Source organism: Bubalus kerabau, chromosome 5 (assembly GCF_029407905.1).
Source record: "Bubalus kerabau isolate K-KA32 ecotype Philippines breed swamp buffalo chromosome 5, PCC_UOA_SB_1v2, whole genome shotgun sequence".
Taxonomy (NCBI): domain Eukaryota; kingdom Metazoa; phylum Chordata; class Mammalia; order Artiodactyla; family Bovidae; genus Bubalus; species Bubalus kerabau.
In genome coordinates this window covers 134,598,946-134,626,822 of record NC_073628.1, presented here as the reverse complement: position 1 = coordinate 134,626,822, position 27,877 = coordinate 134,598,946, and the positions used below count along the sequence as shown (strand labels likewise).

The window sequence follows — 27,877 nt, the reverse complement described above, 5'->3', positions numbered from 1 at the left end:
CACGGCCTGGCCCCGGTCTTAGGTAGTGCCTGGGAGTGCTGGCCGGCGGCCCTGTCCGCCCTCGCGGCCACAGCGTTCTAGACACGTGGTTCCCCAGGCCGCTGTCTGCTGTCCCAGCGGGCAGTTCAGGAAGCAGGAGTCCTTGGCAGGGCTGCCCCTGCTGTCTTGAGGGTCCCCTGGTGCCCTCAGACCCTGCCGCAGCTCAGGGTGCTGTGAGGAAGCAGGCCCTCGAACCTCCAAACCCTGGGCTGAGGCTCTGTTTTGCTGGGGAGACGGCCCCCCACTTCAAGCCCTCCCATACACCGGGGTGGGGGGCTTTAGGAGACAAACCTCCCGACCTGCCCCCTACGTCTCCCGGGGCAGCGGGCCCAGGGTCTGCTTGGGGAGCAGACCGGGGAGGAGCCGGGGTGGGGAGCATCTTGGAGCGGCAGCACCCGTGGGTCTGCTCTGAGCGCTGCCGTGAGACCCCACTGGCGCCCCCTGCACACAGGCTCCTTCTCTCAGCCAAACCCGCTCCGGCCTGTTGACACAGACGCTCCTAACAGTGAACTGTGACTGGAAAAGTGGAATGCTCCACACCCACCCCAGCAAGATTTGTGTCTGAATGGGTCACAGAGCCTGGGCAGTAAGGCAGGAGCCTCAGGCCTGGGGGTTGGGGAGGACCCGCCGCCTTCGGAACTGTGACTGGAGCTTCCTGGCTCCATCACCCTGTCCCGGACCAGCCTGCAGGGCCTTTCTGTGGGCCCTGTAGGGCCCGGAGCCCTCAAGGGGCCTCTGGTGTCAGGGATGCTGGGGTCCAGGCCTGCTGTCCTGAAGGCCCCAATGTGGTCAGACAGGGGGACTGAGGCCCACAGACCTCCGGAGGGAGGCCTGTCCTGCCCCCATCTCCCCACGGAGCCCAGGGCCTCGGGGCATGGAGAGTCGGGCCAGGATGGCTGACTCTTGGAGACAGAGGCAGGAGCAGGATGGGGTGTGGTCTGAGCCCCGCTGTTCTCAGCCCAGGGCTTCGGAGGGTCTAGCTCCAATGCCACCAGGAGCAGGTGAGTCAGGGTCACAGAGCAGGCCCACCTCCAGCCTACACTGGCCCTGGGACCTCAGTGAGCGGCCTGTCTGTGGAGGGACGTTTGCTAGTTAAGGCCTTCCTTGCAGGGGTTTCTCTGGGGGCTCAGTGGTAAAGAATCTGCCTGTGATACCGGAAAGCCAGGTTAGACCCCTGGGTCAGAAAGATGCCCTGGAGGAGGGCACGGCAGCCTGCTCCAGTGCTCCTGCCTGGAGAATCCCATGAACAGAGGAGCCTTGCGGGCTGCAGTCCACGGGGTCGCACAGAGTCGGACGTGACTGGAGTGACTCAGCACGTGTTGCAGGTAGCTGGTCTCAGCTCCCGGTCAGACAGGCTCGTGGTGCTCACTCGGGCAGTGCCAGGGCTCTGGGGTGGGCACTGTCTCCCTGCGTGGGTGTCAGAGCCTGGGGTCCAGCGTCCCCTGTCAGAAACGGAGATGGCGAGGCCGCTGAGGCGTGTGGCATCAGAGATGGGGTTTTCTGCTCTGTATTCATTCAGCAAATGTTCCTTGAGGCCCTACTGTGTGCCAGGCGGTCCCACGTGCTCCGGCATGGAGCTTTGCGGACGACCTGTGAGGCCAGAGCTGTCTGTGGCTGGCGCGTCCTGTCCTCCGTGATCTGATGGGCGCTTCTCCCCTGCGGACCTCGCCGGCACCGAGCTGCGCGGGCTGGCCCCGGGGCTCACCGCGTGGCTTCCGCGAGCCCGCCGTGGCCTGTGACCCGCCCGCGTGCCTGGGGGTTGCGCATGTTGCTCTGACGGTTCCCAAAGGCCGCTTCTGGGGCTTGCACGGTGCCCACCGCAGGCGGGGACCGATGCCCACAGACACCCACGCGGCCGCCGGTGCCGGACGCAGGGGACGAGGCAGCGGCTCCGGGCTATACAGTGAGGCGGGCGGACAGTCAGGAAGGACGAGACAGGGCGTGGCAAGCGGGGTCGGCTGCTGACAAACACCCCAAGTTTGGGATGAAGACAGCAGGGGGAGGGAAGGAGGGGTCCTGGGCCCTAGTGATAACGCTGGACCTGGGGTCCGAGAGAGAGAAGGGTGCCTTCGTGGGGCTCTCTCGGAAGGACAATCCCGGCAGGGCAACAGCAAGGGCAGAAGCCCTGAGGCCCGGCGCCTTCAGCAGGGTTTCGGGGGAGCCTGAACCTGGTGTGGGGGTGGGGGTGGAGCCCCGCCATGAAACCTCCCCTTACCCCCCACCAGCAGAGACTCAGAGACACCGCCTAAGGTGACCTTTGCCCGTTCCCCAATCCTATTGCTGATGGGGACCACTGCCTCTTCTGTCTGGCGGCAGAGAAACCACAGGCAGCCCCAAGCTTCGGGACCTCTCGTGTGGTCTTGGGGCTGCAGCTGGGGGAGGGGTGCTGAAGAGTGGCCCCGTGTTTGCGGGGATGGCGGGACACACGGGAAGAGCTCGCCCTGGGAGCTCAGAGGGCTGTTGGTGGGTGCGAGGTCTGCTGGGCTGAGGGGCCCGGGGATGCAGGTATAGCGGCGGGGGCGGCGGGAGATCCAGGGGCCTGGATGTCACATGGGGGGTGTCCGGTTGTCATATGGGCCTGGGAGGCATGGGGGCACAGGTTGTGTGAGTTTGGGGGCAGGTGGATCAGAAAACGTTAGGGTGCAGAAAGGTTTGGACGTGGTGGGTACTGGGGCCCAGGGCAGAGCAGTGGGAGGCATCCACAGAGAGCCAGGTGGGAGTCCCACTCAGCACGTTGGTGCCATCGGCTGAGCTGGACCGTGTGGAGGAGCGGGATCTGGGGAGGGGCATTCAGGTCAGAGGCAGAACACATGGAGCCCAGCCCTGGCCACCCCTGGACACGACCATGGGCCACGACTCTGTGAGAACCAGCGGGGCTATGCAGGAGGACACAGGCACGGCCTAAGGGAAGGGGGCGCGGGGGGAGCAGGCAGCCAGGGAGCTCCGGGAAGGCTGGGGAAGCCTTCCCCAGGAAGCCACCGGGGCCTTCAGACGGCCTCCAGGGTGGTGCTTAGTGAGCAGCGGGGAGGGAGCCAGGGCCGGGGGGCTGCGGTGACTCCACGTGACCCCGTTCCTGTGGCAAAGGAAGGGGCCCGGCCCCCTGCATCGGCGGATGCACGTGTACCTGGGGCGCCCACGCAGAGTTCCGTAACTCCACGCGCTTCAGAGTAGCGCCGGAGCTAACAGCCGCGGACCCTGAGTGACCCGTGGCCTCGACAAGCTCCCTGGTGGCCAAGCGGAAGCAGGATGGGCAGGGGCAGGTGCAGGCGCCCCCTCCCCCCCTGCCGCCCCAGTGTGCGGCCGGCTGCCTGGCCTGTGAGCTCTGCAGCTATTCTGGGCCCTGTTTTCCCTCCGCTAAGCCCACTTCTGCCCCTGGGGCAGCAGCCGCTGGAGCGTTTAAATGCTGACTTGACTTCACTCACTGCTTCTCTGCCCCCTCGGGCTGCCAGACTCCCAGCGGCCTGCCCTGCAGGGGACGGGAACCCCATCCCCCTCAGCTCTGCTGTGCCGCCCCCATCCTCGCAGGGAGCCGTGGGATGGCCCCTGGACAGTGACCGCCCCCCAGGGCGATGGCCCCAGTTCCCGGCTGCCTTACTTAGCTCAAGCACAGGCCCTACACAAGCCCTTCAGTAGGATGGTGCAGCCTTGCATTCCAGTCCTACAGTGCCGTTTTCTGGAAGGAGAAAGCTTTGGGCTTACAAGCTGGTGAAAGAAATAAGGGGCCCGTTAAGGAAAGCAGGCTTAGCCCATATGTGCCTCAGTTTCTCCCTCTGGATAGAAGGGGAAACCGTGCTTTTAGGAAAATTCTCTAAATACTAAATGGGGAGGTCTCTGAGACCAGATCCGTGTGAATGAGCTGTTGGGGACCTTGCCTCCCAAGCCTACCCTCTTGGAAGTAAAGTGAATCCCTGTCTGGGTCGCCAGCTGTGTGGCCCTAATGTGGCAATGGTGCTGGCCTGGCGGGGGCGGGTGACCCGTGGGGACACAGCTGTAGGTGCTGGGGCTCAGGCCTCCTTGGGCGTCGGCTCCGGAGGATGAGCTCTGTGCTCCTGCGGCTGGTCGTGCAGGGCCGTCCAGGGGTAGAGCCTGTCTGGGGCGCGGGGCGGGGGCGGGCACAGAGCTCTGAAGCCTGGCTCAGAAGACAGTGGCGTCAGCCTGGAGCCCTGACAGGGTGAGCTGCTACTTTGGAAATAGCTGCCTCCTGGACCGGGGACAGGGAGGGGTGACTGGGGCAGGGTGGGGGTGGGGCGGGGTCTGGAGAGGCCTGGAGGAGCCCCCCTTCAGTCGGGGGCTGGGCGGTGGGGGCTGAGCCAGGAGCCTTAGCCCCTGGACTGCGGGGCCCCCTCCACAGCAGTGAGCCCGCAATGCCCCCACCCTGCATGACGGCGCTTGGGCCCCCAAGTGGTGCCTGTCGGCTTTGGATGTGGGCACGTGGGATGGGCGGAGGGGATCACAGAAAGTGGATGAAAGGGAAGACTCTGACCAGCCCGGAAGGCCCCTGCGGAACCCTAGTGAGTGCTCTCCAACCCTGCTCCCTTGAGTCCTCGGGATGAGGGAGAAGATGCCCACACAGGAGCCACCTGGGGCCTTCATCCGGGGGCTGTCCAGACTGTTCATCCATTCGTCCCGTTCTAGCCTGGAGATGTAGAGTCGTTTTTTGAAAAAAGAGGAACTTCCTGGTGGTCTGGTGGTTGACTCTGCGCTTGCATGCAAAGGTCGTCATTTTGGTCTCTGGTCCTTGAACCAAGATTCCACAAGGCAGCGTGGCCAAAAATAAAAGAGCAAAAAATCAACGCCTCCCCCGCCTCCCCCGGTAGTTTATATTTTAGTGAGTAAGGCAGGAAAGGAACCAGATGGAAACATGTGTGGCTTTTTCAGCTGGGGATACACTCAGAAGACAGAGTGGGAGGAGGAACAGAGGATGTCAGAGGCCGCCCCAGTGCCTGGGGAGGGGCCCTGCAGGAGGGAGGGACCCAGGTGGTAGGGTAGCAGGGGCGGGAGTCCCGAGGCGGCTGAGCCTGGTGTGACCCCCTCACCCCGCAGGAGAAGCTGGAATACTTCTTCCTCATCGTCTTCTCCATCGAGGCCGCCATGAAGATCATCGCCTACGGCTTCCTGTTCCACCAGGATGCCTACCTGCGCAGCGGCTGGAACGTGCTGGACTTCATCATCGTCTTCCTGGGGTGAGTGAGGCTGGGGTGCGGGGCTGAGCCGGGCGGGGACCCCAGGGCCCAGAGGCGGGTGCAGCGGTGAGTGGGGTGGGGCAGTGGGGGTGCCAGCAAGTCACACCCTCCCCAGCCAGGCACCGCCAGCCTGCTTGCTCTCTGCGCACACGGCTGGAAACGTGTGCCTGCTTCCAGGGCCCAGCAGTTTCTGGACGTTCATAAATTTCTCAGCCTTTGGTACCATCTCTCCACGGACCTGTGTGGAGCACATGTCACTGGAGTTCACGAGAACGGACATTTGGTAACCTGTAGGAGTCTGCTTGGGCATCCCAGGTGGCGCTGGTGGTCAAGAACCCGCCTGCCAATGCAGGAGACACGAGACGCGCGTTCGGTCCCTGGGTTGGGAAGATCCCCTGGGGCAGGAGGACGTGACAAGCCGCTCCAGTACTCTTGCTGGAGAGTCTCATGGACAGAGGAGCCTCGTGCACGCCTGGTGGACAGTCCGTGGGGTCACAAAGGGGCAGACATGACTTAAGTGACCGAGCAGGAGGCACGCGAGTCTGCTTGGGCCGCCACGACACGATGCCACAGACCGGGGGCCGATACCCCAAAATTTATGTTCTGATTGTTCTGGAGGCTGGAAGTCCAAGGTCAAGGTGATGCCAGGTTTCTCCTGAGGCCTCCCTTCCTGGCTTGCCGATGGCCACCTTCTTGCTATATCCCCATGTGGTCCTTCCTCTATCCACACACACCCCTGTGGTGCGTGCCCAGGTGGCATGTGCCCACGTTTCCTCTTGTATTAAGGGCACCAGTCAGACAATTAGAGCCCACGCTAACAGCCTCCTTTTCACTTGAGTTGCTTCTTTAGAGTCCTGTCTTCAAATACAGTCATATTCTGAGATCCCAGGAGTTAGGGTTTCAGCATATGAACTGGGAGTGGGGTGGGGGGGAGCATGGCTAAGCCCATGACATAAGATGTAGCAGCCACCGCCTAACTATAACAGGGCTTCCCAGTGGGCACGTACTGTTGTGAGACCTGGACCGTAAAGAAGGCAGAACGCCAAAGAATTGATGCCTTTCAACTGTGGTGTTGGAGAAGACTCCTGAAGGTCTTGCTTGGGCAGCAAGGAGATCAAACCAGTCAATCTTAAAGGAGATCAACCCTGAATATTCACTGGAAGGACTGATGCTGAAGCTGAAGCTCCAGCATTTTGGTCATCTGATGCCAACAAACAACTCACTGGAAAAGTCCCTGATGCTGGGAAAGACCAAGGGTAGAAGGAAAAGAGTTCGTCAGAGGATGAGATGGTGGGACGGCATCACTGACTCGATGGACATGAGTCTGAGTAGGCTCCAGGGGATAGTGAAGGACAGGGAGCCTGGAGTGCTGCCGTCCGTGGGGTCACACAGAGTCAGACACGACTGAGCGACTGAACCAAACACAACTTACTCCAGAGGCTGCTGTCTTAACCACTAAGCTGCCCTTCAAGTCAATAAAAACCATGGTGCTTACTTACCAATTGTACAATACTGCTCTGGGCAGAACACGGAGAGGAGGGGGATTCTATGAGTCAGCCTCTGCCCTGGACGGACTCCTAGCTGGAGGCCGCGCTCCCGTGTGGTGTGGTCCAGGGGCAGCTGTCAACAGGATACAGAAGGGCTTGAGACGGACCTCAGAGTGACCTGAGGGCAGGAAGGAGGGTCCGGACCTTTGTCAGACGGGCAGCAGGAGGAATGCCCGCAGGAGAGCCAGCCCTGGGCTTTCTCCTCCGCATCCCCTAGGTGTGGGCAGCTGGAACTGCCCATCCGCCCCAGGGTGAGCTCAGCCCCCAGGCCTGACACAGATGCTGCAACACCAGCAGTTCCCCCCACAGCTTCAGGGCCAGAGCGGACACCACCGATGGGCCCAGTGCTCGTCTCACTGAGCCTGAACATGGCTGCGGGGGCTTTTCTAAAATTCCCCGGACAGACAGACATCACCAGAGCAGCCCCCGGTGTGGGGCCCCATATCTGCCCCGCCCTGCCTCCCTACAGGTCCCCAGACGGGACAAGGGCCCCGCCCCCAGGCAGAGGCCTAGCTGACCGCGGGCCCCGTCTCCCTCTTTTGTCGCCGCAGGGTCTTCACCGTGATCCTGGAGCAGGTCAACCTCATTCAGAGCAACACGGCCCCGATGAGCAGCAAAGGCGCGGGCCTGGACGTCAAGGCGCTGCGGGCCTTCCGCGTGCTCCGCCCGCTCCGGCTGGTGTCCGGGGTGCCCAGTGGGTGGCGCAGCCCTACCCCTCCCTTGGCCTGCTCCCTGCCCCGGTTCTGGGCCCCTGCAGGCTTGGTGTCCTGGGGAGGGCCTGGAGAGCCAGAGGGAAGCTGAGTCCTGCCCCCCGCCCCGCCCCGCAGGCCTGCAGGTGGTCCTCAACTCCATCTTCAAGGCCATGCTGCCGCTCTTCCACATCGCCCTGCTGGTGCTCTTCATGGTGGTCATCTACGCCATCATCGGCCTCGAGCTCTTCAAGGGCAAGATGCACAAGACCTGCTACTTCATCGGCACTGGTGCGCTGGGGGGCTGGGCCGCAGGGCGGGGGCGGGGGCGGGCTCTGTCTCAGTGTCCCAGAGGGAGCTCTCGAGTCCCGGTGGGAGGCCCTGCCCACACCTCCGCCCCTGCCGCCTCCTTCTGCAAAGTGATCCACGGCGTGCCTCGCAGTCTGGGGTCTCTAGAAGCCTCGCCTCCAGGGAGGTCTGCCTGGAGCTGCTGCCCGAAGGCGCCGCCGTGCCTACCCATATCCGTGGATCCGTGTCTGGATCCTTACCCACGCCCCGGAGCCTCCCTGCGGTCTGCACCGCACGCTCCCGCTGGGCTGTCCCCCCGACTTCACAGTCTTGTTGAGACGCCCCCTCCCGTTCCCGCCTGGGGCTCACTGCTCTCGCCGCCCACCCTCAGACATCGTGGCCACGGTGGAGAACGAGAAGCCGTCCCCCTGCGCCCGGACGGGCTCCGGCCGCCCCTGCACCATCAGCGGCAGCGAGTGCCGTGGCGGGTGGCCCGGCCCCAACCACGGCATCACCCACTTCGACAACTTCGGCTTCTCCATGCTCACCGTGTACCAGTGCATCACCATGGAGGGCTGGACCGACGTCCTCTACTGGGTGGGTCTGGGCCCGAGCCCGCCGGCTATCCCCTGACCCGTGGGCTCGGGCCGTTGGTGGGCCTGCCAGTCCTGGCCCCTGGAGTGCCCGCTGCTCCCCTCCCCTCCAGCATCCTGGGGGGAGGGGTTGGGGTACCACCTGTGTCCGCAGCCCCAGGAGCAGTGAGGGTGGAAACCAGGAGCTTGGTGGCTTCTGTCTCAGCTCCTGCCTTGTCCCCAAGCCTGGCTGTGAGTGATTCACCCCTCATGGCCAGGAATCTCAGATTTCCCGAGGGAGGAAGGGCCCTGCGAGTCTCTCTCCTCACTGCTGGGCAAGGCTGCTCTCCCATAAAAAGGCGATTGGATATCAGGTCCCTCGGCTGTAGAATAAAAATACCGGCTCCACAATCAGGTAGTTAGATGGTTACTGAGTCTGTTAACTGGGTCCCCACAGTGCCAATGCAAACCCAGTGTGTGGTCCTCCTGTTGAGAAGGTTCATTATTTGGTGTTACTCAGAGCTATCTGATCCTCCAGCAATGGAAGGCATGATCCCATTTTCTGGATAAGGAAACTGAGGCTCAGAGAGGTTTGGTGATTTGGCCTCTGGTGGCTAGTGAGCGACACGGACAAGACTGAACTCTAATCCCCCCGGCTCCAACCCCGGAGCCTGGCCACGGGGTGACGCTGCCCATGGGGGACAGTCGTAGAGCTGTCAAATGCTTTGCAAACATGAAGCATTCGTGTGACTGGCTCTCGTGAGCTCAGATCATGGGAACCGGTTATTAAACGTTTCAGAGGACTGTCACACGTGTTGTTTCGCCTGTGACCAGCCTATGAGGGGTGAGCTCACATTGTCAGTCCAGGAGGCGCTGGGACAGGGCTCAGAGATGCCGGGGGACTCATCGCAGCCACAGGCGGTTCCTGAAGGAGCTGGCTGAGTGCAGGCCGAGGCTCAGAGTGTTTCTACTCGGAGAAATCTTGGCTGGAAAGGAGACTGGAGGCGGCCTGCAGGACGGGGTCCAGGCAGGGAGCCAGGCGGTTGGAGGGAGGCAGGGCTCTGTCCCGCCGGCCAGGTAGCCGTCAGCCAGGCCCCAGTGCTGAATCTTCAGGCTGGACCTGGATGGCCAGGTGCCGCGAGTGGGCCAGCTTGCGGAGGGCCTGGACCCACACACCGGGGACTCACACCCGTGTCTGGACCAGGTGAACGATGCCATCGGGAACGAGTGGCCCTGGATCTACTTTGTCACCCTCATCCTGCTGGGCTCCTTCTTCATCCTCAACCTGGTGCTGGGCGTCCTGAGCGGGTGAGGGGCCAGAGGCAGCTGGGGGGGGGGCGGTTGGTGGAGGGGGAGAAGGGGGCAGGGAAGGAGAGAGGGAAGAGGGCAGGGGGTGTGACTTAGAATGCCCACTCCTCCCCGGGTCCCCTTTAGCCGGGAGCAGGCTCCCCGCTAGCAAGGAAGAGCGAAGATGCAGGGAGAGCCCCCCTTTCTCCACCCCCTCCCTCCTCCTTGAGCCTTCTTCCATCCTCGCTTCCTTTGGCCCCTCTCGTGAAGCCCCCAAGATCCCGGCCTGCAGCCCCTGGAGGTGCAAGGTCTGAGGCTCAGCTCCAAGAATGGCCTCCGGGCTGAGCGCGCAGATTGGGGCAGGAGGCCCCAGTTTAAACCCTTGTGCTGCTGCTCGCTGGCTGTGTGACCTTTGCTAATTCCTTAACCCCTCTGTGCTTCAGGGTCCACCTCTGTCACAGAGGAATAACGTCAGGGCCTGCTTCACAGGCTGGTTGGGAGAACGCACGAGTCCATTCCTATAACGGACTTAGAGCAGAGGCCCGCACACCACGGGCGCTGCACGCCCATGGTCATTCCTCTGTGAGGCTCCACCGCAGCCGCAGCGGGCAGCCTGGAAGCGGCCACCACCAGCCCCAGGAGCTGCCCTCCTGGCACTGGGGGGTCTGTGGACTCGGAGAAGAAGGACCTGCTTTCATTTTTATTGACTCTAACTGAAACGACACTTCCTTTCATGAAGTGGTCACAGCGCCGCCCGTGACTCATCCCAGTAGGAAGCCCTTGTCAGATCCCAGTGTTTCAAGTATCACTACCTTGAAATTATGACGGTTTTTAGAACTGAGGCTAGATATTGCCAGTTAATGAATTACTAAAGAAGCATTTGTTCAGCTGCTAAGTCATGTCCGACTCTTTGTGACCCCACGGACTGCAGCAGGCCAGGCTTCCCTGACTTTCACCAACTCCTGGAGTCTTATATGTAATTTCAACACCATTTCTTTATGTCTCAACAACTGCATTTTCATACCACTGGTTCCGTTGTCAGGCTCTGGTTTCCAAATGAAACACTTTACAACACTGCCCGAAATGCTCCTAAATAGAGCATTTTCCCCATGGTTCTGAGGAGGGACCCACAGCTTTCATAGGAGCCCAGAACGGACCGGGACACAAGGTGGCCAAGAACCCCTCTTGGACCCTGCCCGGCAATGTGAGGGCGCAGGTGGTGTGAGCAGACCCTCAGGCTGGCTGCCCCCCGCCCTGCCCGGAGCCTTCCCCGACCCTCGGGTCCCCCATCTGGCTGCTGCCCCCTGGTACCCTCAGGCTGGCTGCCCCCCGCCCCTCAGGCTGGCTGCCCCCCGCCCTGCCCGGAGCCTTCCCCGACCCTCGGGTCCCCCGTCCCACTGCTGCACCCTGGTTTCTTCGAGGCCCAGGAGCCCCCACCCCGCCCCCGAAGCCCTAGGTCTGTAAGCAGAACTAAATCCAGGCGGCCTACAGGGTCAGGGCTGCAGGGAAAACCAGTGATGCGAGGCAGTTCTCGGCCCCCAGGCAGTATAGACTAACTAGGGCCAGACCAGGAAGTCAGGCCAGACTTCACTGGGGCTCCTGCACCAGCTGCAGGAGGCAGCAACAAGCCAGAGCCTCCCTTGCTGGTTCCTGGGGTGGGATGAACGTCCTGGTGTGTCCAGGGGCTGGGCCACAGGCGGTGCCAAGGTGGTGTGCCCAGCCCTTGTGGTGTTGAGTATATGGGGCGTGTGCAGTAACCTGCTGCTCCGGCTCTCCAGAAATGGCAGTAGGGGCGGTTTTTTTTTTATGTCTTTGTATCTTTTGGTCCAGAGTTTGCCCCAGCTACACATGCATGCAGGTATTTTTAGTCCCATGTAGTTTCTTTGTATCTTGTTGCTGGAGGAGAGGTGTGTCCAGGTGCAAGCAGTGTGCAAAGGGTCGCAGGTCCCAGCCTGTCTCGGGAGGGTCCAGGCAGTTCTGTTAGGCAGTGGATGGTCATGCCACTAACCCCTGCCCAAGGTCACCCAAGACGAAGCAGGAGAAATGAGATGGGATGAGAAGGAACAATAGAGGGGGGCCAAGTGTGCCAAATATCCTGGAGGGCGGGGCTGGGGGGAGTGCTGCCCTCGGCCCCAGGAAGGTCCCCAGACACCCGTGATACCCAGACCAGGAGGATGGGCATGTCCAGCCTCAGAAGGGGCTCAGTGACCCAAGAAACTCCATCCCTGCAACTGGTTCCTCCTCCTCCTCCTCCTCCCCGGCCCCCTGCAGGGAATTCACCAAGGAGCGGGAGAAGGCCAAGTCCAGGGGAACCTTCCAGAAGCTGCGGGAGAAGCAGCAGCTGGAGGAGGACCTCCGGGGCTACCTGAGCTGGATCACACAGGGCGAGGTCATGGATGTGGATGACTTGAGAGAAGGTGGGAGCCATGGGCAACAGTCAGCACCCCGTCCCAAGCTGCCCTCGCGCCCTCGCCCCAAGATGGCCCAATAAGGGCATCACCACACCCTGCTCCCCCACAGCCCCAGGGCTTGACGAGCAGGACTGAGGGCCCCACTTTGCAGATGAGGAAGCATGGCCCCTAGAGGGCAAGCCTGGTGCCTGGAGGTGGAGGTGGCCAGGTGGGCCCAGGGCCCGCCCAGAGCACTGACTACCAAAGTACCTCGCTGCCCCCAGGAACCACCCTCCCGACGGTGCAGGCTCTCTGGCTCCTGGGAATCAGGACAGCGCAGAGGGAGGGGTCCAGGCCCACACAGGGCCGCTATCCCAGGTGTCCCTGGTCTGTGCCCTTTCCTGGTGCGTCCAGCCCAGAGGGGAGCCTGGCCACCCGTGCCTCTCTGTCCCCAGGGAAGCTGGCTCTGGATGAAGGCGGCTCCGACACGGAGAGCCTGTACGAAATCGCGGGCTTGAGCAAAGTTATCCAGTTCATGTGAGTGTCTGCCCGGCTCTGGGTCCCCCCAGCCCCAGTCACCCCCCGTGGGTGGCTTCTGGGTCACGTTCCCTGAGTGCGGGAGGAGGGCATTGAGCAGATGACCTATTTCCACATCACGTGAGGGAGACACTGGGAGCCGGTGGGGTAATTAGTCCCGGGAACCTCTGCTCCAGCAGGGGAGGCGGCAGCGTCGCAGGCCTATGGGGCAGGGGGCTGGAGCCCTGGCGACTTTGTCTCAAGAGGACCGTGTGTTTGTTTGATTGGCTGCTTCCAAATTCACACACAATTGTGACTTTGAGAGATCCAACAATAGAGAAAGGCACCAAAGAAAAGATGGAGTCCTTGCTGCCCTTCAAAGAGGTAACCATGGAAACGGATTTGCATCCCTCCAAGGCTGCTTCTACGCATTCATCTCTCTTACACACACATGCACGCGTGTGCGCACACACACATACACACACGAGTTTTTTACATGACAGGGTTTCTCATATTAACCACTGTCACTTCAGAACCAACAAAAGGACCCAACACACAGGAGGGCTTGCTGGATAAATGAATATGATCCACACATAAACTGGAAACTGACATCCTAAATTTAGAATGATCTATTTAGGGCAAATTTATACACATGAAAACTTGTTTTAAAAAAAGACTTTCTTTTCTCGGAGCAGTTTCAGATTCACAGCAAAATTGAGCAGAAGGTGCAGAGACTGCCCACCTGCCCTCCCCTTGACCATGCCCGGGGCCCCTGCCATCCGCACCCCCACCAGATGGGCCGTCTGTCACAGCTCAGGAACCTGCGTGGACGGCATCACCACCCCGAGTCCAGTTGATGCTGGGGCTCAGCCTGTGTGTGATGATGCACACCCACCATTATAACATCATGCGGAGTGTAGCTGCCCTAAAAAGCCTCTGCTTCTGCCTGTTCACACCTCCACCTCCCATCTCTGGCAACCTACCACTGAGCTTACTATCTCCAAAGTCTTGCCTTTCCCAGAATGTCACAGTGTGTGATCTCAGGCGGGCTCTTTTTTCTTAGTAACACGCAGTTAAGGTCCCTCTGCAGCTTTGCAAGGTGTGACAGGTCACACACACACCTTCTGGCGGAAGATCTTGGAACATAAACTATTCCACAGCATGAATATGTCATAGTCTAGTTAATCTGTCCAGTTTGGGGCAGTACAAACTGTGCCGAAGGGAACAGTTGTGTGTAAGAGTGAACGTCTCTGCCCAGTGGATTCCTAGAAAGACTTCCTGGGTCAGAGGGCATGGAGATGCTGAATCCCGGTAAACGCTGCACGAAGGCTGTGCCAGAGATGGAGGTGCCATTTCTGTGAACCCTCCCCAACACCAATATGACCAATTTGCTAAAGAATTGACTTTATGACCAGCGAAACGGGGCATCCCAGTGTGGCTTTACTTAAGATGGAAACGTATGGAGCCCTACTCTGGGCCTGGCACTGCGCTAAACTTGGCACCTGCGTTGTCTCTAGTGACCCCCAAGGTCAGCATCACTGCTGTTCTCCTCTGAAATGTGAAGATATTTGCTCTAGGAGGCAAGATTTGCCACCTGTCTCTGCAGCTCACATTCTTGTCTCCTCTGGTGTAGCTGGAGGAGGGAGTGGGTGGTCAGACTAAGTGTGGCCAGAGCGGCCTGAAGGCAGCCCCGGGGTGGGGGTGGGGGCTCTGGTAACACAACCTTTTCCCCTCCCTCCATGCCTGCTTCTCAGCCGACACTGGAGGCAGTGGAACCGCGTTTTCCGCTGGAAGTGCCACGATGTGGTAAAGTCCAGGGTCTTCTACTGGCTGGTCATCCTGATCGTCGCTCTCAACACACTGTCGATCGCCTCAGAGCACCACCACCAGCCTCTCTGGTTGACCCACCTGCAAGGTGAGACACGTGACTGGCGGCCAAAGCCAATGGTGCCTCAGGTTCTGTGAAGTCAGTTAGATGTTGACATAATTTTCTAGGAACTCTAGTGGTGGTCTTCTCTTCCTCGTGGCATTACCAGGGGAAATATTAATAACAGCAATACACTGGGGACCCGCCAGGTGCTTGCCAGGTGCCTGGGCAAATGATCACAAACACAGCTATTGGATGGACCGGTGAACAGTAACTGAGCGCTTCACACATCCAAGTTCATTCGAGTTCTACTCCAGACACAGCAGCCTCTCACCAAGTGTTTAGAGCATACACGCTCTATGTAAGGCCAAGTAAAGAATACAGGGAACACAGAGAAGGAAGGTACCTCTCCCACCTTCAAGGAGCTTCCTGAGCCAAAGAAGAAGACAGATATTGATGAGTGATGTCAGGTCAAATAGGGAGGGCAACAATGGAGGGAAATGTAAGAGGAGGATTACAGAGGAGGGGAGGCTGGATGGGAGAAAGACACTCTGGTTAAAATGATGAAAAAGATAAAAGAAGGAAAACTGCTAGAACACTATCTTTTTCTGTGGGGAGGAGACAGGAAATAATGTTACAGATCAGATGCATGTATGCATTCATCCATCTATTTGTCTATCCACTCATCCATCAATCAATCCATCTGTTCATCTGTTCATCCATCCATCCATCCATCTAACCATCCACCCATCCACACATCCATCCATCCATCTAACCATCCATCCATCCACTCATTGCAGCCAACATTCTTGAGAACCCCTTAAGTGTGTTAAGCATCGTTAATGCGTTGTCAATAACCAATGTAGACAAAATGTGAACACTATCCACCAAGAGGGGTCAGAGATGAATTTGAGGTCCCTGGTCTATGCAGATAAGTGAATGGCAGTGCCACTTGCTGAGATGGGGAAGACAGTCAGTGACCAGGTATTTTTTTTGGGGTGGGAGAGGACAGGCAGTCCCCATCAGCTTAATCTCGGGCATGTTGAGTTTGAGGTTCCTTTGAGACATCCCAGTGAGACGTTGAGGAGACAGACGCAAAGTAGGTCTGGGAGCCAGTGGAAGGTCTGGGTTGAAAAGTCAGAGTCCGGAGTCACCAGCAGGCATGATAATCGAAGCTTGGCCTTAGAAGACATCACCAGGCCCCCAGAGGACGGTGTGTACTCACGTGCTCAGCTGAAGTGCAGCACTCGGGGGGAGGTGGGGGTGCCTCTGTAGAGGGGTACAGGAGAAGCTGGAGGAATCCTAGGGGGATGTGGTGTCCAGGAGGCAAGGGAAGCGAACATTTTAAAAAGCAAGAGGGGACTTCCCTGGCAGCCCAGTGGTTAGGACTCTGCCCTTCCCCTGCAGGGGACATGGGTTCGACCCCTGGTTGCTGTGTTTCTGGGAGGTCAAGGAAATGGGGTTAAAATGCCTGAGGCTTGATTGCTGGAGTGAGGAGGGCGGGCCTGCCAAACGCGGTACAGTTTACCCTGTTAGAATCCAGGCTGTGTCCCTTCAGTGGGGAGGATTCACCAGGTTTTACTGGATCTGGGGGGCAGGGAGAGGAGGATGTCCTGGAAAGGCCGCGGGTAGGGTGCCGGGTGTGGGGACCTTGTGTCGCTGGAAGTGGGGGGTCGCTGGGGGCCTGGCCCAGGCGGGATGCGCAGGGCAGTGGCGCTGAGCTGCGCGGCCGCCCTGCAGACGTGGCCAACCGGGTGCTGCTGGCCCTGTTCACCGTGGAGATGCTGATGAAGATGTACGGGCTGGGCCTGCGCCAGTACTTCATGTCCATCTTCAACCGCTTCGACTGCTTCGTGGTGTGCAGCGGCCTCTTGGAGATCCTGCTGGTGGAGTCGGGTGCCATGACGCCCCTGGGCATCTCGGTGCTGCGCTGCATCCGTCTGCTGCGGATCTTCAAGATCACCAAGTGAGCGGGGGCGTGGTCCCGGCGCCCCGCCCCTCCCACCGCTCCTCCCTCCTGCCTCCCTGCCCCGCCCCTCTACCCTTCCAGCAGGGGCGTGGTCCCGTCCGCCCCGCGCCTGCCCCGCCCCAACCCTCCCACCGCCCCGCCCCTTCACCCTCCAAGCAGGGGCGTAGCCCCGCCCTCCTTGCCCCGCCCCTCCCACCTTGCCGCGCGTCCCGCCCCTCCACCTTTCCATCAGGGGGCGTGGTCCCACCGCCCCTCCCTCCTGCCTCCCTGCCCCGCCCCTCTACCCTTCCATCAGGGGCGTGGTCCCGCCCACCCCGCGCCTGCCCCGCCTCGCCCCTCCCACCACCCCCACACCTCCTGCCTGCCCCGCCCCTCCCGCCTTGCCCCGTCCCGCCCCTCTACCCTCCCAACTGGGGCGTGGTCCCGCCCATCCGCCTGCCCCGCCCCTCCCTTCCACCTTTCCACCAGGGGGCGTGGTCCCGCCGCCCCTCCCTCCTGCCTCCCTGCCCCGCCCCTCAATCCTTCCCTCTTCTACCTCCATCTCTCCTGTATTCTTACCTCTCATCAGGCCGATTGAGGGGCATGGAAAAGAGAGAGGAAAGGGAAGAGACTGGGAGAGGGAGGAAGGAAAGGAAGGCGGAACGGGAGGAGGAGAAGGGGGTGGTGAGAAAGGATAGCCGAGAAGAGGGCGTGGAGTGGTCGCGGGCCCTGGGTGCAGGGGAGGGGTGGGCCTCACCCCCGTGGGGTTCAGAGTCTAGTGGTGGCCCCGGAAGTCAAACGGCCACCCTACTAAGGAGAATGAAATGACAAACCGGGATGGGAGCTCTGGACCCAGGCAGCCCGAGCCTGCCCGGCCGCCCCACCTCAGCGCCCGTCCCGTCCTCCAGGTACTGGACGTCGCTGAGCAACCTGGTGGCGTCGCTGCTCAACTCCATCCGCTCCATCGCCTCGCTGCTGCTGCTGCTCTTCCTGTTCATCGTCATCTTCGCCCTGCTGGGCATGCAGCTCTTCGGGGGCAGGTACGACTTCGAGGACACCGAGGTGCGGCGTAGCAACTTCGACAGCTTCCCACAGGCCCTCATCAGCGTCTTCCAGGTAGGCCAGAGCCGCTTGCTGCCTGCCCTGCCAGGCGGGGCCTCGCCTCCTCTGACCCGCCCCCCGGCCCCTCCAGCCGTGGACGGTTTGGGGGCGACGTTGGAAGGGGGCTCTTGGACAACGTAGTCCCCAGGGAAGACCCTCACATCCCTCTGTTCCCCCCCCCCAACCCCAGGTGCTGACAGGAGAGGACTGGAACTCCGTGATGTACAACGGGATCATGGCCTATGGCGGCCCATCCTACCCCGGGGTGCTCGTCTGCATTTACTTCATCATCCTGTTTGTCTGCGGCAACTGTATCCCCTGGGGCACAGGGCTCAGAAAAGAGCCCGGAGTGGGGAAGGGCCGGGAGAGGGGCTGGGACTGGGGGTCCAGGTGCCCAGGCCCTCTGCAGGAAGGGGGGAGTGCCCAGGATCCAGGGCGGGGGAGGGGACACAGCAGGTGCCATGTGGGGGCAGCGGTAGGGCAGTTCCTTCCAGCAGGAGGTTAAGGGACCTCAGGGTGACTGGTGACAGCGGGGAGGAGTCAGTCCCAGAAAGCCCGAGCACCAGGGCAGGCAGGTCCTGCCGAGCCCAGCACCCCGGCTCCTTAGCGGCACCTCAGACATCCTGCTCAACGTCTTCCTGGCCATCGCTGTGGACAACCTGGCAGAGGCCGAGAGCCTGACTTCTGCCCAGAAGGCCAAGGCTGAGGAGCGGAGACGCAGGAAGATGTCCAAGTGAGTGGTGACCCAGCAGGAGGGACCTGCGAGAGGGGCGGAGGGAGGGCGCCCCACACAGGAGAGCTGAGCCGTCCTGGACCAAACCGAACCCAGACAGTGCCACCCTGGATGGCGCCATGGCCGCCCCCCACCAGCTGGCAGGCCCTGGGGTGGCTGACACCGAGGCTGCCGGCGCTGCTCGCTCATCGTGGGGGGAGGACGCGCTTGGCCTGTGCTGCTCCTGCCCTCATGTAGCGCCCCCGCCTCGAACCCTGGGTGGGGTCGGGGAGGGTGCCCTCAGGCTGAGCAGACCCCAGAAGGTGGAGGTGCTCTTCCATGGAGGAGCGGGGCCTCCACTTTGGGTTTGCTTGATTTTCCAACTTAGGGGTCTCCCGGACAAGTCGGAGGAGGAGAAGACGATGGTGGCCAAGAAGCTGGAGCAGAAACCCAAGGGGGAAGGCATCCCCACCACCGCCAAGGTGAGCCCGTCAGCCCATTGGGTGCTCTCAGGGGCTGCGGGGAGGGGCCTCTGAAAGTCCCCCTTTCACCCATGCCTTAGAATGGGTGCTGTGGGAAGGGGGCTGTCTGCCTGGGCACCAGCCAGGTGAGGGCAGCTCCATCGCAGGGAAGCCTGTGCCCTGAAGGCGCACTCACCCCAACCGAGAAAGCAGACTTCCTCTGTATCGTGCCCGTTCCCCATCTGATACTCTGCTCCACGGAGCAGTGCAGACCAGCTTCTAGCCCTGCCGTTCTGTCCCGGCCTGGGGGCTGAGCAAGTAGAGTTCAGAGGGGCAGGGGGTGGGGGGGTCCTGGCCTGGGGCTCCTGTGTCTTCTGAGAACTAAGCGGGGGGTATGGTGCTCAGGCTCAGACAGGCGGGGGTCCCGGTGGCTTTCTGGCCTGGCTTCCCCTTCGTGAGACGGGAGTGACTGACTGACAGCAGCAGCCCGGCCGCAGGGAGGCCCAGGCGAGCTCACACCTGCGCGCCCTCCGGCCGGTGGGGACCACAACTCTGCTTTCATCTTGTTCATGTTCCTCCCTCCAGCTGAAGATCGATGAGTTTGAATCCAACGTCAACGAGGTGAAGGACCCCTACCCCTCGGCCGACTTCCCAGGTGAGGGTCCCGAGACCGAGGGCAGGGTGTGCAGGGGTGGCTCCTCATGCTGGCTGTTCCCCACCCCCACACCCGAATGAGGGTTTGTGGAACCCGACTCCGGGAGAGAGAAGGTCAGAGTCCATTTATCTCAACGGGACTCCTGCCCTCAGTGGCACGAGGTGGGAGCCTGCCTGGCAGGCAAGTCAGGGGCAGAGCCGGGCCCAGCACTGTGGTCGCTTGCAGAGCAGGGCCCCTTGCGCCCCCAGCTTGTGAGCCACCCCAGGGTGGTACATCCAGCCCCGAAACAAGAGCTGCAGCAGCCAGGCTCTGGGACCTTGCTCCTGGCCCCACTTCTGGAAGGTCCTGAGGCCGACAGCTCTCAGGCCAGCGTGCTGTGGGGAACGGAGGTGCCCGGATGGACCCTGCCGGCCCCCCACGCCGCGTGTCACTCCCTGGCTGCTGGGGGTTCACGGTTGGGTTCAGAGCACAGGAGCCAAGGGAGTAGTGAGGCATGGAAAGACACCCAGCCTCTCTCCCCTCCCCACAGGGGATGATGAGGAGGACGAGCCCGAGGTCCCAATCAGCCCCCGGCCCCGACCGCTGGCTGAGCTGCAGCTGAAGGAGAAGGCGGTGCCCATTCCAGAAGCCAGTGCTTTCTTCATCTTCAGCCCCACCAACAAGTGGGTGGCCCCTCGGCGGTGGGGCAGGGTGAGGGCGGGGTCTCAGAGAAGGCTGCTTCCTGCTCCGAGAAGACCGCCTTCTCCCAACTCTCTGGCCTACAGTTACACTGTGAGAAAGGCATTCCTTTAACTTCAAATCTCTTGCTCCATTTAAAGTGCCAGCATCCCCAGGAGACATATATTTTAAGCCTCACGCATTACTTATACCCAAGTGTGACCAGATATGTTGGTTCCTTTCTAAGAGCAGAGTGGGGCTATAGTTCTCACGGGCTTCAGTCTGACACCTTTAGATAACAGACCATAGTTCTCCTGGAGTTTCAGCGGTCAGCCTCAGGGCCTGAGGCTGGAGAGCAGCCTGCCCCATGTTTTGATGGGAGCCATGGGATGGGCGGAGTGTTGGGGGAGGGCTTGTTAAGGGAGGGGATGGGGCTGCGTAGCAGCAGAAGCGGGGCGGGCCCGGCAAGTCCAGCAGAGGCCACCTGGATGCAGGCGGACCTTCTGCACTGACCAGGGCGGAGGCTGCTGAGGCCTGAAGGCCGCGTTCAGAGCCTCCTGACCCCCCGCTCGCCCGCAGGATCCGCGTCCTGTTCCACCGCATTGTCAATGCCACCTGGTTCACCAACTTCATCCTGCTCTTCATCCTGCTCAGCAGCGCCGCCCTGGCCGCCGAGGACCCCCTCCGGGCTGAGTCCGTGAGGAACCAGGTGACGGCAGCCAACTCAGCGCCCCCCACTCCAGGCCTCAGGCACCCACACCTCACCCTGAGGCCCCTCGTTCAGCTGTATCCGCTATGTGGCCCCCGGCATCACAGTTGCTTAGAGTTTAAGTCCCCAGAGGGCCAAAGCTGCCCGACTCACTCCCTCTGGACAGTGTGGTCACAGCGTGCACCCTAGACAGGCTCTGGGTGCTGGGTTTTAGCAGTGATGATGGTAGGGATGGTGGTGGTCTTGACGGTGATGGTGGTGTGGTGATGGTGGTGGTGTTGGGGGGATGGTGGTGATGGGGTGGGGGTGGTCTTGACGGTGACGGCGGTGTGATGGTGGTGGTCGGAGGGGGTGGTGGTGGTGGGGGATGGGGGTGGTCAGACGATGGGGGGTGGGGGAGAGGGGTGGGGGTGGGGAGGATGGGGGGATGGGGGTGGGGGTTGGGGGATGGGGTGGTGGGGGGATGGGGTGGTGGGGGGATGGGGGATGGTGGGGGGATGGGGGTGGGGGGGATGGGGGTGGTTGGGGGTGGGGAGGATGGGGGTGGTTGGGGTGGGGGGGGATGGTGTGGGGGATGGGGGTGGTGGGGGATGGTGTGGGGGATGGGGGTGGGGGGGTGGTTTTGATGGTGACGGCGGTGTGGTGACGATGCTGATGCTGATGAAGGTAACGATGCCATCCCTGCTCTGCTCCTTCTCTCACTGACTCCTGCTCTGCCACCAGATCCTCGGGTATTTTGACATCGGGTTCACCTCTGTCTTCACTGTGGAGATTGTCCTCAAGGTGAGTGAAGGCCATGAGATGACACCCCGGGCCGGCTGGGGCCCCCGCTTACACAGGCTGTGCTCCCTCGGGGGCTGGGTCGCAGGGAGGAGGGACAAGCCAGAAGGCGGCGGAGAGCAACAGGGACAGACTCTCAGGACCCAGGGGACCGGGTGGTCTCAGCTCAGAGCTGGCATGAGCGGGCGAGCAGGCAAGTGGGTGCAGGCCTGGGGTACGGTCAGTGCGCAGCCCATGCGCCTCTCAGCAGAGCGCCCTGTGTGTCTGTGAAGCTTTGGGCACCTTCTTCCACCATCCAGGCTCGGCTCGCCTAAGTGCAGACGGGGAGCAGTGATCTGTTCCCAGGCCTTTGTTGTCAGTGACTGAAAGGGCTCCCCCAGCGTCCCAGAGAAGTGGCTGTTGCCCTGGGCGGGGTTTCTGGCAGCTCCGCCCTCTCACGGCCCCCACCCCATGCCCCCCATCCATAGTACACCGCTGCTGTTCTGTTCTCACAGCGGACACACTGGGTCACACCATCATGGTGGGGGGTCTGGGGGCGGAGGTCTCCCATCTGTGATTGGGGCCCGGAGGGAAGAGGTGAGCCGTGCAAGGGGAGCAGGCCCAGAGCCGGCTGCAGTATGAAGGGAGGACAGTCCCTTCATTCAGGGGCCTGTTTATTGAAGGAATTGATCAGAGGGAAATGGTAGCTCCTTGGGGTCCAGGAGGACTTCTTGGAGGTGGTGACGTTAGAGTTAGGCCTTGAGATTGGACAGGACTTCATCAGAGAGAGAGTAGGGCACTCCAGGATGAAACAGTGACTGATGCATTGTACAGAGATGTTTGAGATGTGCTCAGAGAGGAGAAAGTGGACCCTCTGGGCTGGGATACAGCACGTTTGGGGTGGGGGGGTGGCGCCGGGCAAGGTCTTCAGTCTTGACGGGCTGTTGAGCCTGACCCAACCACTCCTAGAACACTTTCCAGGGAGGAAGAGGAGGAGAAAGGAGGACGAAGAGAAGGAGGGAGGAGGAGGAAGAGGAGGAGGGAGGAGGAGGAAGAGGAGGAGGGAGAAGGAGGAAGAGGAGGAGGGAGAGGAAGGGGAATTGTATCTGTAGGGCAGAGGGCAGGGCTTCTATAACAAGGAGACCCGGGGTTCCCATGGCCTCGCTGCCCAAGAGAGGTCCCTGCGGTCCCAGAACCGGGCGCTGAGGATGGGGCAGTGCCCTGCGTGTCTGAGTGCCTGGAGTGTCCCCAGGTGCCCCACTAGGGGCGTGTCCCCAGGCTCCACCCACTAGGGGGCGTGTGTCATCAGGCTCCACTCCCACCAGGGGGGAGTGTCCCAAGGCTCCACCCACCAGGGGCGTGTCCCGGGCTCCGCCCCCAATCAGGGGGAGTGTCCCCAGCCCCGCCCCGCCCCAGCATGCCGCCTCTCCCCCTAGATGACCACCTACGGGGCCTTCCTGCACAAGGGCTCCTTCTGCCGCAACTACTTCAACATCCTGGACCTGGTGGTGGTGGCCGTGTCCCTCATCTCCATGGGACTCGAGTGAGTGGGGCAGCGGCCCGTGTTGGTTGGTGGGCCCCGAGCTGCCTGGGGATGGCATTCAGGGTCCCTTGGTCTGGCACCACCTGGCCTGAGTGACAAGGTTCCTCAGGCAGAGTGTGTGGGGGAGACCAGGAGGGCATGTGGAGAGAGGGCAGTTGCCCCCAACCCCGTGGGGAACATGGCCCTGGTGCCTGGGGAGCTCCTGTCTGACGGAGGAAGAGGTCTGTGGCCCGCCCCGGAGGGAGGCAGCCCAGGGTGGGAGGCCCCTTTGTCCCGGGGCGGGACACACGCAGCCTCAGGGGGCGGCCAGGCAGACAGGCGGGGGTGCAGAGAGCTGGGGGCGGGGGAAGGCTGAGCTGGCCGCCCCCAGGTCCAGCGCCATCTCCGTGGTGAAGATCCTGAGGGTCCTGAGGGTGCTCCGACCGCTCCGGGCCATCAACAGAGCCAAAGGCCTGAAGGTGAGAGGGGCCCAGAGGGACCCTCGGGGGAGGGGACCCCAAGCCTGACTCCAGACTTGGCCCAGACAGCACTGGCTTGGCCCGCCCCCTTTGCGCAGTGGGGATGGGCATGCGCCCGGGCAGCTCTGTCCCCGTGAGCCCTTTCTGTCCTCAACAAGCTGGGAGGGAGCTAGGCTTGCACTCGAGGCCCCTGGGCTGGGCTGGCGGTGAGAAGGGGCAGGTGCCGACCGGGCTCCCACCCCTGCAGCACGTGGTACAGTGTGTGTTCGTGGCCATCCGCACCATCGGGAACATCGTCCTGGTCACCACCCTCCTGCAGTTCATGTTCGCCTGCATCGGCGTCCAGCTCTTCAAGGTGAGCCCCGCCGGCCCCCCGCCCAGTGCTGGCTGGCCCATGTCCCCTTCAAGCAAAGGGAGGCCAGCTGTGAGGGTGGGTGTTCTGAATGCACGGGTGTAAGGCATGCTGTCAGGAGCTTGAGTGCGGACCCTCAGGGGTGGCCCCCCGCTGTCTCGCTGGCTCTCTGGATCGAGGCCCGGGTCTGCCGGCCTAAGCAGCATCCTTCCTGCTGACGGCCCTCCACCCTTGGGGACAGGCCCGGGCCTAACCCTCGCCCACCGCGCCTCTGCAACCCGAGTGCCCGCCGGTGTGTTCACCGGGAGCTTCTGCAGGGCGGGGGTGGGATCTGCTGTGTCCCGTCTGGGAGCTGCCCCCTCGGGTTCTCAGTTTTCTGGGAGAATTCAGCCAGTCACTCCCGTCTGGGACTCAGCCAGCCCTGCAGTCCCGCTTCTCTTCCAGAGCTGATTGCTGGATGCCTCTGGCTTTTAGATCACATGCAGGACACAGACATGACCCCGAGGACAAATCCACATTCATGACCTTCCGGGTCCTTCCAGAACCCTCTGCTCCCGCCCCCAAAGCACCATCTTTTCAATCGCGATTATATAACCTCAGTCATTCTTAGACATGCAATAGCTTCATCTCACAATCCTTCATTCATTTAACTAACATTTCGAGGGCAATTTCTTTGGGTCCAGGCCTCTGCTAGGGCTTGAGAGGGCCACGCAGCAAACCCCACCAGGTCGTCCCTGCGGGCAGGGGCAGGCTTTGGGGAGAGCTGTCAGGGTGGGGCTCCCAGAGGACGTTTAGGGGCCAGGTCCTGTGGGTTTCTGTCCTGGCACGGTGGGAGAGGTGTCTGGACTGACAGCTTAGTCTCAAAACAGTGCTCACAGCGGGCTGCATGCAGCCCATCCCCCCGCTCCAGCCAGGCTGCCCCGCCCTCCTGCCCAGCGTTGCCCTCTGCAGCCTGGGGACCCTGGCACCCCTGAGGGCAGGGTCTCGATGTGACTGACTCATTCTCACCTTGGCACCATCTGGGCCGCCGCATAGAAGCCCCCCAGACTCGCTCCCCAGGGAACAAGGAGCAGCTGCCCTTCCGCCCTCCACCCTCTCTGTGCCTTAGTCTCTTATCAACAGACCCCCAGTTTCCACCCGCCCACATACGTTCACCTTCTGCTCCAAGACATCAGGGGAGGTGGTGACGGGGTGTGTGGCCTTCAGCTTGTCCTGTGTCCCTGGCGGAGGCAGTTCCCTCTCCTGGCCCTCGAGGGACCCGGACCAGTATCTGTGGGTTCAAATTTAATTTAGCCACAGGCAGACTGGCAATCACCTTCTTTTGCCCAAATGAAACGTTCCGTGGGCACCCAGTGTGTGAGGCAGATCAGAGGAGAGGCTGCTCAGGCTGAAATCCGCCGAGGGGCTCACAGAGCCCACCCACTGAGCCCTGGGGATGGGCGTGCTGGGACCCCCGCGCCATGTGGAGATAAGAGGTCTCATCCGTCCCAGCTGGGCTCTGTCCCAGGGCCTGAGCCAGGGGTGTGGGGGGTGGGGCAGCCTGGTCCTTGCTCTGTGACAGGGAGACCCAGCAGAGGGGGCAGGGGCTGTGCCCGTGCTTCCCTTCCCCGGGCTGGCCTGGGCACCAGCAGCGCCATCACGCAGGAGCCAGTGCCCAGCCTCGCCGCTATCTGCCCGGCGGGGAGCAGGGTGGGACGGACAGTCCTGGGCCCTGCCCCACGGCCAGGCCGCCCTGCAGAGGAAGACCCATCCTTCCTCCCTGCCACCCCATCTTTCCACCCTGTTTCCATGACAACCTGTCTCCCTCCTTCCCTCTGGGATACAGGGCAAGTTCTTCAGCTGCAATGACTTGTCCAAGATGACGGAGGAGGAGTGCAGGTGTGCAGGGGGGCCCTCCGCTGGAGAACTGGGGAACCTGAGCTCCTCAGGCTCACAGAGGCCCCTTCCTCGGGTGACCCTGGGGAGGGTCCCGGGTCCGGAGCACACTCACTGCCCAGGGCTGGGAGGACGTGGGGAGGGGGCCCACGTGCAGTGTGGTGACCTGGCCCCCTGACCCCAGGGGCTACTACTACGTGTACAAAGATGGAGACCCCACGCAGATAGAGGTGCGTCCCCGCCAGTGGGTGCACAACGCCTTCCACTTCGACAACGTGCTTTCGGCCATGATGTCCCTCTTCACTGTGTCCACCTTCGAGGGATGGCCTGAGTGAGTGAGCGGGGACCCTGGAGACACAGCCATGCCCGGGGGAGGCCCAGGAACCACCTGCTGGGCATGGCGGGGGCTCTCACGGCATGTGTGCGGGACGGGGTGCTTGCAGCTCACTCCAGGGACAGCCTGACCCGGGTTGCGTGGGACTGGGCCTCCCTGGCCACAGGGGCACCCCCCCGAGCGACTGGGGGGACACGGCACCCCGTGCGGGACGGGAGGCAGGCGCCTTCCCTGACCTGCCACAGCCTTTCCGGGCAGGGTCCTAACTTCTCCCCCACGGGTAACTGTCCAGGCGGCCCCCTGCGGCGGGTGGGACGGAGCCCACCCTTCCTAGCCGGGCTCAGCCTCAGCCTCGCCCGCCCAGCCCACCACTGTCCTCTGCCCACCCCAGGCTGCTGTACAAGGCCATTGACTCTCACGAGGAGGACAAGGGCCCCGTGTACAACCACCGCGTGGAGATGGCCATCTTCTTCATCATCTACATCATCCTCATCGCCTTCTTCATGATGAACATCTTCGTGGGCTTTGTCATCGTCACCTTCCAGGAGCAGGGGGAGACCGAGTACAAGAACTGTGAGCTGGATAAGAACCAGGTGCTGGGCCCCCTGCAGCCGGCATGAGGCTCGGGCCAGGGAAAAGGGCCCTGGGGTTGGGGGTGACCCACGACCCTCCTCCAGCCCATCTCCCACCCGAAGCAGCGCTCGGTGGTTGGGTGGGGTCCCTTGTGGACCTGTCGTGATGCCCAGAGCCCCTAGAAATGGGCAGTGTCGGTTCCAGAGGAACCACAGCCCTGGGGGGGGACCCTTCCCTGAACAGCCCGGCAGAGGCCACAGCCGCCCTTGGTCTGCCGAGGGCGGGACCCTCTGGCCCGGGGCGGGGGCGGGGCCCCGGCGCTGACCTGCCCGACGCTGCCCTCTCAGCGCCAGTGCGTGCAGTACGCCCTGAAGGCCCGGCCCCTGAGGTGCTACATCCCCAAGAACCCCTACCAGTACCGGGTGTGGTACATCGTCACCTCCTCCTACTTCGAGTACCTGATGTTCGCCCTCATCATGCTCAACACCATCTGCCTGGGCATGCAGGTGAGGCCGCCGGGACCAGGGCCCTGGGACCAGGGCCTGGGCAGCCCAGCGGAGGGGCCCCAGGCTGGACGGCCCGCTCCGTGCCAGCCATTGTGCTGAGGTGCCCCGCGGGGCAGAGAGGGGAGCGGGCCGCAGGCCCGGGTGCCAGGCATGCGGCGGTGTATGAAGGCGGTGATTCAGGCGCACACATGGCTGCAGCCACTCAGGGACAGGGGCCGGCCGCAAAGAGGGTGGGCCGTGTGGGAAGCCCAAAGTGCCCTCTCTGTGTTCCTTCTGCTGTCGCACATCTGGCTGGTGGAGGTGGTTGGAATGTTGGCTCCAGTCCCAAGAAAAGTGGGTTTAATGTTCACAGAACAGGCGTCTCTGAGGGGACGAGCACACTTGGTAGACAAGTCACAGTCAGCAGCATCACTGCGTGCTCAGTCCCTCAGTTGTGTCCGACTCTTTGAGGACCCCGTGGACTGTAGCCCACCAGGCTCCTCTGTCCATGGGATTTCCCAGGCAAGAGTACTGGAGTGGGTTGCCATTTCCTTCTCCAGGGGATATTCGCCTCCCAGGGGTCGAACCTGTGTCTCCTGCATTGGCAGGCGGGTTCTTTACTGCTGAGCCATCAGGGAAGCCCCTCAAGCAGCATGGTTATGAAGCCTTAATTATCTGATCCCTTATTCCTGTGAATCAATAGAATCGCACAGCAAGGCCCCTGGCCTAGGAGTCACACACACTCCCAAGGACCAGAGGCTGCTGGGCGGGGCAGGTCTGGAAAGGGAGTCCTGAGCTGGGGGTCCAGAGCAGAGGAGCCGGGCTCAACGTGGGGGCCCGAGGCAGCAACAGGGGTCTGGCAGCCCAGCCAGGACAG

At 61.9% G+C, this 27,877-nt stretch overlaps 1 protein-coding gene across 1 annotated transcript in view; it reads left to right on the top strand.

Moving 5' to 3' along the window:
* CACNA1S (calcium voltage-gated channel subunit alpha1 S) overlaps window positions 1-27,877 on the top strand; it is a 58,313-nt gene that overhangs the window by 10,973 nt on the left and 19,463 nt on the right. Inside the window, exons 3-26 of the mRNA XM_055583180.1 lie at window positions 5,083-5,222; window positions 7,321-7,463; window positions 7,597-7,749; window positions 8,138-8,343; window positions 9,523-9,626; window positions 11,877-12,022; window positions 12,451-12,532; window positions 14,266-14,426; window positions 16,119-16,344; window positions 17,235-17,442; window positions 17,618-17,738; window positions 18,046-18,160; window positions 18,528-18,621; window positions 19,186-19,255; window positions 19,785-19,917; window positions 20,492-20,621; window positions 21,345-21,404; window positions 22,817-22,923; window positions 23,294-23,381; window positions 23,629-23,736; window positions 25,559-25,611; window positions 25,793-25,939; window positions 26,334-26,535; window positions 26,863-27,021. Of these exons, the coding sequence (XP_055439155.1) occupies window positions 5,083-5,222; window positions 7,321-7,463; window positions 7,597-7,749; window positions 8,138-8,343; window positions 9,523-9,626; window positions 11,877-12,022; window positions 12,451-12,532; window positions 14,266-14,426; window positions 16,119-16,344; window positions 17,235-17,442; window positions 17,618-17,738; window positions 18,046-18,160; window positions 18,528-18,621; window positions 19,186-19,255; window positions 19,785-19,917; window positions 20,492-20,621; window positions 21,345-21,404; window positions 22,817-22,923; window positions 23,294-23,381; window positions 23,629-23,736; window positions 25,559-25,611; window positions 25,793-25,939; window positions 26,334-26,535; window positions 26,863-27,021 (3,156 nt within the window). The remainder of the gene's footprint in view (window positions 1-5,082; window positions 5,223-7,320; window positions 7,464-7,596; window positions 7,750-8,137; window positions 8,344-9,522; window positions 9,627-11,876; window positions 12,023-12,450; window positions 12,533-14,265; window positions 14,427-16,118; window positions 16,345-17,234; window positions 17,443-17,617; window positions 17,739-18,045; window positions 18,161-18,527; window positions 18,622-19,185; window positions 19,256-19,784; window positions 19,918-20,491; window positions 20,622-21,344; window positions 21,405-22,816; window positions 22,924-23,293; window positions 23,382-23,628; window positions 23,737-25,558; window positions 25,612-25,792; window positions 25,940-26,333; window positions 26,536-26,862; window positions 27,022-27,877) is intronic.